The following is an 11,033-nucleotide window of genomic DNA, read 5'->3' on the forward strand; positions in this document are numbered from 1 at the left end:
AATTTTCTTCCAATTAATCAAAATTCATTAAATTCAAGAAATATTCCAGAAATATAGAAAAAAATCGCCAGTAAAGCAAATCCATAGGCGATTTTCTAAAATTTTTTTTTGAGTGTGGTAACTAATTTGAAACTGTCCCGAAACGATGCATTCAACCCACACTACCCAACGTCCACTGATTTTTTCTATATTCCCAATATATTTTTATTTTTTATGCCGGTGCACTGGGCTCCATCACGTAGAATGCAGTTCCCATGTTTGCAACGCTCACTTTTTGTAATTGCTTTGACCAGCGTAGATATTATTTTATTGTACAAGTTTTTTTCGGGGCTTATATATATATTCTCTATATATATATTCTATGGCGCAGTACATGCATTTAATGCATTCGAGGGTTGCAGCCGAATTTTTAACCCAAATGGAATGCACCTATATGGAAAAACTCCTGGGCTTCACTGGAATAGGAACGCTCTACTGGAAGTTGTGAGGCCGCAGGATTCCATTGCCTTTTCTGGTCTCTCCTAAAGGTCTTTCTAATAGCTTTTGCCATATTTTCAGATGGTACGACTTCCCAGGAAACTTTCTAATCAAGCTCGGCCAACATCTTTCAATTTCTTTTGCCAATTGAGTCCCCTTCTGCAAGCTATTTTCTCATATCTCTGACTAGTGAAGAGCTAGCCACAAGAATTTTCCATTAATTAAACGAAACTGGAATTGGGGACGAAACTGTGACTGCACAAAGACTTCGGGGGTCAGGCGACTTGCAAGAATTTTTCAAAGTCCAAGACTCAGACGGAACCGGAACAACTCCGTCGGGAGTCTTTGTGAGTGCATGAGTCTACTTACGGATTGTGCTCGAGCTCATCCCAGGCAACCTTGACTTTGCCAGCAGCCGCAGGCCTCCCTTCCTTGGCAAGTAATTTGTTTTGGGCCTGACAGCAGCCCACGAGGCGTATGAGTAACACCTGCCAGGCAGGAAAACACACGCACACACGTAGGAGGAGTGCCCATAAATCCTAGCATTTACTTCCATTTCATGTCTCGCCTGCGAGATGGGGAAAGTTGCTTTTGAAGTCGCTCACACAAATTTGTAACCCTTTTTCGGTAGCGGCCACAAGACGGGCAGGATGGCAGGAAGCTCCTCTAAATATCAGAAATATGCGGGCTTGTGGCATCTTACTAGTTAAAGCAAAGCAAAACGGGGGGTGGGCATCCCCCAAAACTAACAACCGATGAGGTGACACAGGAGGAGCAGGGGGAGGATAAACATGTGCCGTTGCTGGCTGCCAGCCTAAAAGCAGACTTTGACTTCGACTGCGTCTGGAGTACACCACTACAATGCCGGAGACGGAGACCTCTAAGCACACGCATAATGAATTACCACCCAGTCTTGGTCCTTCGTCCTGCGTCCTACGTCCCTTCCCTTTGCCGCCAACTGCCGATGACATATTTCTCCAGACAGAGGCTGCCTTTCCCTTCCTATTTTCCCCTTCCCTTTTCCTCTGAGCAGCGCCTAAAAGGCAGCTAAGAAAATTTGCGTTTAACTCATAAGTGCGTGAAAGGGTTGCCAGGACCTGAGTCTGAGTCCCAGTAGTCGCCCAGTCCCATTCCCATTCCCTACCTCCCATCCAGACCCAACAACATCCCTGTGCACTGTCAAGGAAATTGTAGTTTAAATGAAATGGAAGTTGCTTTTATCAACGGCGAAGAAGGTGGTCTGGGGGCTTAGGGTTTCGGATTGGGAAAGCAAATGGGAAGGGGGATGTTGTGTGAGCTTTCTTAGAACTTCTCCCTCGTGTGTGTGGGTGTGTGTATATAAATTAAAATGCCTAAACATATGCATTAGTTTTTGTCTCAGTCTCACACCCCCTTTCATGTGACTGTATGTGTGAGTGGGGTTTTTTGCGGGTTTGGGGCAACTCCAAAGTTTTTGTGGTTACGACATTGGTTTTCGGGGGAGGTGCGAGCGAGGATGCTTGAGACGAGCTCTGGAACCCTGGGCGCTTCTTAGGGAACGAGGCAAACTGTCAGTCTCGAGTCGGTCTCGAGCTGTGGCCTGACAACTTAGTCTAATGAGAATTCAAATTCGAAACCCAACTACGCAATCGTGCTGAAGAAATTAAAAGAAATTGCACACGATGTGTGGGTGTGCGTGCCTAGTGTGTATCGAACGACATGATATATATTCGTATGTATATGAAAGCAAGCAAGGCTCTAGGTAAGAAATCAAATATTTGTTTCACTTTCTGGCCATAGACTAGAGAATATTTGTTCAAACTCAACTTGAGAGTCGAAGCGAAAAATAAAACTTGGTACAAGAGGGGAAAAAAGGGTCTCATGATAATTAACTTATAAATAAAGAAGGTACAGGTTGCTCTGTAGGTACACTCGAAAAAATAACAAGGCTTCAGAAATATTTAGAACTTCGATTGTCGCTCCGAAAATTCCACAATTCATTTCCTGGGTCGACCCACACATTTACCCCAGAGATCCAGCAAATTAATGTTAATTAAGACTGGGAGTCCATTCACGTTTAAAGGGAAAAAGAAGGATGCCTCAATCTCGATGGCCATCCACACGGAACACAGCTTCATTTGTGCTGCCATTCCCATTCCCATTCTCAGTCCCAATCCCCAATCTCAGGACACCACCACCGTTGCCCCACCCCAGGAGTGTCCTTTCGACCACAAAACCAAAGGAGTGCCGAGGAAAAATGCTTGTGTGCCGGACGCCCAACGTCTTGGGCGAAATGTTTCATTAGAGCCATGTTGGCCGCAAAGGGGCTGGACTTTCCCCCCAAGTGACCCAACTACCCTGACTAGCCATCCTACTAATTTCCAGTGCACAAAAGACGGTCAGTGAAAAAAGGCAACCCCAGGAATGGACAGCCAGGAAAAAGGAGCAGATTGAGGGTGAACCTGGCCTGAAGATGAAAGCCGGAGAAACTTTCCTCTGGAAGCCCCTGTCTGGGGTTTGGGACGCTTTCTTTGACATTTCGTCTTTTTTGCATTCTTTTCACTGGTCTAACGAACTTCCAACTGGTTCTACTTCTAATCATTGGGATTTGGCATATCGAACAAAGTCCCGAAACTTTTTGCGGTCTCCAAGAAACTTCGCTCATCGCTTCCTTAAAAAAAAATATAAAAAATGGGAAATTGATTTTTTGTAAAACGGAAGTGAAAATTCAATTCCGTAAACTTAGTTTTAAGGTTAATACAGTAAGCAGATATTTGTTAAATTTTAAATTAGGTAGATAAATAAACTACCTTTATTATTTATTCCAAAACTTTACTTTCACCAACAATTAATTAAAAATAAAGTCACATAAAATAACCCACTAACAATCCTTATAGAAATTTAATAGTTTTGTATTATTTATTTTAATTTTAATAATATTTAATATTAAAATTTTACAATTTTTGTTAACATTTCGCTACTTTGTTTTACCTTTCAGGAAACCATTCCGGCAACACCGGTCGTGAGCACCGACACCACCGCCAGCGTGGTGGGTGTGGGCGTGGGAGGCGTCGCCGGCGGAGGGTCAGGAGGAGCTAGTGCGGGCGGAGGAGCGGGCGGCACCGGCGGACTCCTGGGCGAGGTGGTCAGCGGACTGGGCGGTGGCCTGGTCAGCGAATCCGAAGCCTACGCCGGCCTGATGAAGGACGCCGACAAGCTGAAGCTGATGCTGCTGGCCTGGAACTACCAGAACTCGACGGCGGTGCGCAACGGGACCGAGGGTCCCGATCTCAGTGTGGTGGGCGGTCTGTGGGCCCAGTACCAGAACGCTCTGGCCCAGAATGCGGCTGCAGCGGCGGCGGCAAGCGGCAAGATGGACAGCTCGCTGTCGCCGGTGCCGCGGCAGGATGCCCACTCGCCCATGGAGACGCAGGACGAGACCAATTCGTCTGGGCAGAAAGAGGAGGACGAGGTCTCCGAGGACGACTCCGACGACAAGCTGGACGAGAAGCTGGCCACCACACACGATCCTGAGCGGCTCAAAGCCTTCAATGTGAGTAAAGCGTGAGCTGTGAGTGAGCGGCGAATGTAAAGCCAAGCGTTGCCAAAGATTCGCCAGTCATCTGGTTAGCAGTTCATTTATGGTTTACTATAACTCCCCTTTGTCTCTTTCAGATGTTCGTGCGACTGTTTGTCGATGAGAATCTCGATCGCATCATCCCCATCTCGAAGCAGCCGAAGGAAAAGATCCAGGCCATCATCGACTCGTGCGCCCGGCAGTTCCCGGAGTTCAGCGACCGATCCCGCAAACGAATACGCACCTATTTGAAGTCCTGCCGGCGCAACAAGAAGACCCGCGATGGTTGGGAGAATACGGTGAGTTTAAAAAGTCAAAATAAAGGAGTAAAACTCCTAAATTCAAATTTTATTTCCAAGGTAAATACATTTTAGTTATGAAATCACAAATTTTTAGAGAATTTATATTCCCTGAAAATTAAATTTTTAAATATTATAGAAAAAATTTTAATAAAAATATATAGTACACATTTTGTTGCCATTGAAAATTTTTTATTTTGAGACAGTTTTTATTCCTTGAAAATAAAATTTGAATTTTTAATGTTGTAAAAAATTGTTTGTCTCTGAAATTTTTCATTTGAAAAAGCCATTCCTAAAAATACCCTTAAATTGCGATGATAAAACAGGATTAAAACATTTTAAGGAGAATAAGTAAATAAAATCTGGTACAAAGTGTTTTTCTCTGTTTTAAAATGCTTCAACTCTTTCTTTCCAATCTACGTATACCACTGAATGTCCAAAAATCTAACATTGCCCCACTTTTCCAGACCCGACCCACTCCCGCTCATCTGACGTCCGTGCAGGCGGAGCAAATCCTGGCCATCGCCTGCGAGAACGAATCGATGAACGCCAAGCGGATGCGCATCGGCCTGGAGCCCATCACGCACGCAGTTCCCGCTCCTGGAAGCGCGGTGGCAGCAGCAGCTGCTGCAGCGGCGGCCGCAGCGGTGGTGGCTGCCACCAGTTCGGGAGCCGGGGGCACCAGCACCACGACCGCCGGAAATGCCACCGCCACCTGCGGCATGGGCGGAGTGGCGGATGCCAGCGGACTGACCAGCGTGGCGGCAGCCGCCCTTCCGTTCGTCAGCGCCGTCGGCTTCGCCCGCTCCACGCCCAACTCGGAGCACGCCGATGTCCTGCCCTTCGGTGGGGCAGTGGGCACTGTGGGCGGCAGTGGTGGGGGTGGTGCCGCCGGCGGAGGCGGTGGTGGGATGAGCTCGGCGCGCAGCTCTCCCCTGGCCCTCAGCTCGAATGCCAGCGTGAGCGGGGGAGCCAGCGTCACCGGCTTGGCCCTGGCCAATGGAGCAGGCGCCTCCAACGGGGCCGGACTGCCGGCCAGCAGTCCCTACACCACGGACTTTAGCTCTCCCTCGACGGCCTCGCCTTTTGTCGCTGCGGCTGCGGCCGTAGCCGCCGGCCGGGCTCCCAGCTATCCCGGCTACTTTCCCGGAGTTGCTGGCCTGGGAAATGGTGAGTACAGCTTTTCAAGGGAAAACATGCAAATATTATTTCCAAAAAATGGTTTACGTGCGACTAGAAAGACAATCACTACACACAAAATCGATTGGTAAAATTAACCGAAATAATTTTCAAACAATCCCCAACCACAAAAATGGTCATTTCTACCAATCAAAAAGTTGCTTTCGCAACAGCAAATACACACAAATAGCAAGCAAAAACAATATCACGTAACTATTTTTTATAGTTACGTAACTATCCGTATAGATCAATTTTTTTTTTTTGTGTGTACGAAATATAAAATGAAAAAATTAAACAAATTTAAAATCCGGAAAAATGCAATTAAGTGGTATTAATTATCCTTATAGAAGAAGAAGAAGTGAATTTTGAAAGTACGAACATATGCAACTTATGTTATCGATAAAAAAGGACGATTTTTTCTCAATATTCTAGAAAAATATATATGTTTTTAGGAGTGTTTAAAACTTATTGTTATGCTTATCGAAAAAAAAATCATCTTTCATTTTCCAGTATATTAAGAATAAATACCAATTAATATCCTTAAAAATTAAAAATAATAATAAATTTAAAGAATGCAAATCTTATAATCGCCTTCTTTTTTCCAGTTACGCCCACCGATCTCTCGATGAAGCCGACCAGCGGCCTGGGCGGCAACATGGTGAACAACAACAACAGCAACAGCTCAGTCGGCGGCAACATCAACTCTCAGCTGAGTGCCGCCAATTTGGCCAGCTTGAGTAATGCGAACAACAACAATGCACTGGTCACAGCCACGCAGCAGTTGCAGCAGCTGCAGCAACAACAGCAGCAACAGCAGCAGCAGCAACAGCAGCAGCAGCAACAACAGCAGCAGCAACAACTCCTGGTGGCCGGCGGTGGGGGGATGGACGGTCAGTCCGTCCGACAGCCGCCCATCCTGCCGCACAAGCTGAGCGCCAACGAGGTGACCGCCGCCCGGCAGGTGATATCCGCTTACCGCGAAAGCGCCGCCTTCCTGCTCCGAACCGCCGACCAGGTGGAGCAACTGCTCGTCCAGCAGCAGTAGGCGTGGCCCGAGGACCGGGGACCGAGCGGGGTTGTTCCTATTTTAAATTAAATTTAAAATGAATTACACACACTCCAAAACACAAGCCAAACTAAGCGAAAAAATAGTCAAACCATATAGCGCAAAAAAAAAACAGAAACAGAGACGAATTGAAAGTGGCTCACAGGATGCAAGGCAGAACCATATGTAGTTAAAGAAGTTCGTTCAAACAAAACATTTTAAGTGTTTTTTCCTCCAACTACGTACAGCATATTTAAAATAGAACTTAACGATAAACAAAAACCAAAAGAAATATTGCAAATATCACAACAGTAAAATAGTAGAGCTGCTACAGTTAGCTGACTTGGTTCTAAGCTAGATTCGATATTTCACTTCACTTCGGTTTCCATAGGCATTAGAAGATATCCACTCTTAGGATGGTTTCAATGGATTCCCTCGTATATTTCTCTTCGAACTAAATTCTTATAAACGATCAGCATTAGATACAATTCAGATAGCAAGGCGGCTCTAGTGAAGAAATAAAACCAAGCAGCAGTTCAACGTACTACAGTGTCTACTAAAAGTAAACCTACAATAGCCATACACAAACACTCGCATTGATTTTGTTTCAACTTTTTATTATCGCATATTTTTGGACTCTCGTCCTTTGGAGAGCCGCAGATTCCGGGCCCGTTTTTAATGTGCGCGATTTGTTAAAAAACAATTTTTAAATATAATAAATAAGTTGAAGTATTGTTGTAAATTTTAAGAAAATGGATAAAAAGAGTAAAAAAAAAACAGAAAAAAATCGTAAAACTATGAGAAAACACAGGGTGATACTTTGAAAAATTATTACAATGCATAAGCTAAAAATTAATACGAGAAAATGTAAAAAAAATTTATGGAAATGAAGTAAGGCATAGATGTTGGTAAATGTGTATTTAAAGTTTAGAAATTACATTTGTATACTGTTTCCAGGATTTATTGTTCTTCATTACTATCAGTTGAGTTTTGAATCTGATTTCCTTTTTATTAAGTGTATATAATTTTCAAGTTTTTATACTGAGACTTTTTTGGTTTAACTGTTGCTTTTTACTCACATTCGATTATTAAATAGATACGGAATAAAATATTTAAATACAAAATAGCCATTCATGTTTTTTGCAAATATAAATGTGCATGTAAAAATAAGAAAACACTTACACAAACACAAAGAAACACATTGAACATCGGTATGTATGAGTGTGCAGAACGACATGGAGGTCCGCTATGCAAGGCAAATTATAGAATTTAATTATATAAATTAATTGCTAAAATTATTTAACCACAAATAATTATTGAATAAACCTAAATAAATACTCCAAACGAACTTGATAAACGGCTTGTAAGCAGGAGAAATATTTATACGGAATACTTAAATATAATGTAATGTGTGGCATTTGCATTGGAGAGTAAACTAATTAAACTAAAACGAGGGCAACACAAATGAAACAAGACATTTTAAAAATCGAATTAATAAAGAATTTATGAGAATTATATGTACATTAAAAAAGCTTGTATATTTATTGGGGTTCATTACGAGAACTATTTTATTTTATTTGTAATGCCAATATATTTCTAGAGGTACATTGAAAGAGTGATTTTTTTAACATGTATAAAGGAAATTTAAAACCTTGAAATAAGGTTTTGGCGCCAAATATCGATTGTTGAATCGCTATCGGCATCCCCTTTAATATTGCCAGACTACGTAATTCGACAATATCACACCTAGATGGCTGTGGCGCCATCTTTTGCTGAAAGGTCGCTTTTAAAAATATGCACTAGAGGGTGACCAGCAAAGTCGATAAATATTCATCAATCGATAATTGGCGCCGAAACACAATGTATTAATCTTTTTTAAAATCAGCCTCGGTCACAACATCTTTTCGCCCCAGGAGGTAAGAAGGGTGTTGACCTTGCATAGTTAGTTTAAATAATGAAATAATACTCTTATTCAATATCTATAAAGCAGAATCTCAGTTTTTATTTTAGGTGCATGAAATGTGTTGACTTTGTTAAATTAGATAGTTAAATTATTTTCCAAAAAAATTTCCGAAGGGTAGAGGTACAGGTTGTGGCCGAGGAAATGCTGGAATCGGGGGAGGAGGCGGTATTGGCAGTATAGCAATCACAGCAGAATCGGAATCGGGCAAGGCTCCAAGAAACGGAAATGGGGGGAAGGGAATCGGAGGTGGAAGTGGAAAGGCTGGACCCCCACCCACTTGGTGGTGGTGATGATGGTGGTGAACCTGAGAATTCGTTGGAGTGGTTGTGGTTATTTCTTCAGTGGTTGTAGGAGCAATGGTGGTTGTCGTTATTTCTTCGGTGTTTGTTGATGCTGAGATAGTGGTTGATCCTTCATCAGTGGTTGTAGGAGCCAAGGTTGTCGTTGATATTTCTTGGGTGGTTGTAGGAGCCACGGTTGTGGTTGTTAATTCCTCGGTGGTTGTAGGAGCCACGGTTGTTGTTGTAGTTATTTCTTCAGTGGTTGTAGGAGCAATGGTGGTTGTTGTTATTTCCTCGGTGGTTGTAGGAGCCGCTGTGGTTGTTGTTGTTTCTTCTGTGGTTGTAGGAGCCACGGTTGTCGTTGATATTTCTTCGGTAGTTGTAGGAGCCACGGTTGTGGTTGTTATTTCCTCGGTGGTTGTAGGAGCCACTGTGGTTGTTGTTATTTCTTCAGTGGTTGTAGGAGCCACGGTTGTTGTTGTAGTTATTTCTTCAGTGGTTGTAGGAGCAATGGTGGTTGTTGTTATATCCACTGTTGTTGTTGTTGTTTGTTCAGTGGTTGTAGGAGCTACTGTTGTTGTAGTTATTTCTTCTGTGGTTGTAGGAGCCACGGTTGTTGTAGTTATTTCTTCAGTGGTTGTAGGAGCCACTGTTGTTGTCGTTATTTCTACAGTTGTTGTAGGAGCCACGGTTGTTATCGTTACTTCTTCGGGGGTTGTAGGAGCCACTGTTGTTGTTGTAATTTCCTCAGTGGTTGTAGGAGCCACTGTTGTTGTAGTTAATTCTTCAGTGGTTGTAGGAGCTGCGGTGGTTGTTGTTATTTCTTCAGTGGTGGTAGGAGCCACGGTTGTTGTTGTTATAGCTTCAGTGGTTGTAGGAGCCACAGTCGTTGTCGTTATTTCTCCAGTGGTTGTAGGTGCAATGGTGGTTGTTGTTATTTCCACTGTGGTTGTTGTTGTTTGTTCAGTGGTTGTAGGAACCACGATTGTTGTTGTAGTTATTTCTTCGGTGGTTGTAGGAGACAAGGTTGTTGTTGTAATTTCCTGAGTGGTTGTAGGAGCCACTGTTGTTGTCGTTATTTCTGCAGTTGTAGGAGCCACGGTTGTTGTCGTTATTTCTTCAGTGGTTGTAGGAGCAATGGTGGTTGTCGTTAAGTCTCCCGTGGTTGTAGAAGTAGCTGCGCTGGTACTCGTCGTTGTCTTACATCTTGGCAGTTCGGGAAAAAGTATACAAAAATCTGACTCAGTTGTAGAAGTTTTTTCTTCGGTGGTTGTAGGAGCTGCAGTTGTTGTCGTTATTTCCTCAGTGGTTGTTGGAGCCACTGTTGTTGTAGTTAGTTCTTCAGTGGTTGTAGGAGCCACGGTTGTTGTCGTTATTTCCGCAGTTGTTGTAGGAGCCACAGTTGTTGTTGTTATTTCTACAGTGGTTGTGGGAGCAATGGTGGTTGTTGTAGTTATTTCTTCAGTGGTTGTAGGAGCAATGGTGGTTGTCGTTACGCCTTCCGTGGTTGTAGAAGTAGCTGCGGTGGTACTTGTAGTCGTGATTTTACACCTTGGCAGTTCGGGAAAAAGTATACACAAATTTGGTTCAGTTGTTGTAGTTATATCTTCGGTGGTTGTAGGAGCTACAGTTGTTGTCGTTATATCCTCAGTGGTTGTTGGAGCCACGGTTGTGGTTGTTATTTCTTCGGTGGTTGTGGGAGCCAATGTTGTTGTAGTTATGTCTTTAGTGGTTGTAGGAGCAATGGTGGTTGTCGTCAAGTCTTCCGTGGTTGTAGAAGTAGCTGTGGTGGTCGTTGTTTTACATCTTGGCAGTTCAGGAAAAAGTATACAGAAAAATGATTCAGTTGTAGTAGTAGCTACACCTGCTGTAGTTTGAGTTGAAGTGGAGTCTATTGTAAGTGCAGTCCACAGGAAAAGAACCGGTATGAAGCGACTGATCTAAAATAGTTTAAATTTTTAATAATTTTAAAGCCTAACTGAGCCGTTCTTACCATCTTGAGTTCAGTTTATTCACTGAAACCTTGAAATTTTTGGAAGCTATTTATATAAAGCGCCTTTTCAATTTTCTTTGTTGCTTTTTAGATAACAGCACTTCAAGACCACCCTTGTCAAGTTTATACAAATAGTAAACTAAGTGCAGCACAAATGGTATTGAGATAAGGCCGTCGGTAAATTCAATGTTTTGGAAATAATATCCTTATCATGTTAAATGAAAAAGTCAAATCCTGGTT

General features: G+C 43.1%; 2 protein-coding genes across 2 annotated transcripts in view; one reads left to right on the forward strand and one right to left on the reverse strand.

Annotated features, from left to right (window-relative positions):
* LOC108061328 (AF4/FMR2 family member lilli) overlaps window positions 1–8,077 on the forward strand; it is a 28,067-nt gene extending 19,990 nt beyond the window's left edge. The window contains exons 2-5 of the mRNA XM_017147451.3: window positions 3,455–4,009; window positions 4,132–4,332; window positions 4,800–5,502; window positions 6,117–8,077. Coding sequence (XP_017002940.1) covers window positions 3,455–4,009; window positions 4,132–4,332; window positions 4,800–5,502; window positions 6,117–6,556 — 1,899 coding nt within the window. The 3' untranslated portion in view covers window positions 6,557–8,077. The remainder of the gene's footprint in view (window positions 1–3,454; window positions 4,010–4,131; window positions 4,333–4,799; window positions 5,503–6,116) is intronic.
* A 528-nt stretch (window positions 8,078–8,605) lies between these two features.
* On the reverse strand, window positions 8,606–10,841 carry LOC108061305 (mucin-2). Its single transcript, XM_017147416.3, has 2 exons — window positions 10,794–10,841; window positions 8,606–10,740 (listed from the first exon to the last, which is right to left on the reverse strand). Exons 1-2 carry the CDS (start codon window positions 10,794–10,796, stop codon window positions 8,608–8,610), a joined length of 2,136 nt encoding a protein of 711 aa, XP_017002905.2. The 5' UTR covers window positions 10,797–10,841; the 3' UTR covers window positions 8,606–8,607.
* Between the last annotated feature and the right edge of the window lie 192 nt (window positions 10,842–11,033).

This window comes from Drosophila takahashii, chromosome 2L, assembly GCF_030179915.1.
Source record: "Drosophila takahashii strain IR98-3 E-12201 chromosome 2L, DtakHiC1v2, whole genome shotgun sequence".
Classification (NCBI taxonomy): domain Eukaryota; kingdom Metazoa; phylum Arthropoda; class Insecta; order Diptera; family Drosophilidae; genus Drosophila; species Drosophila takahashii.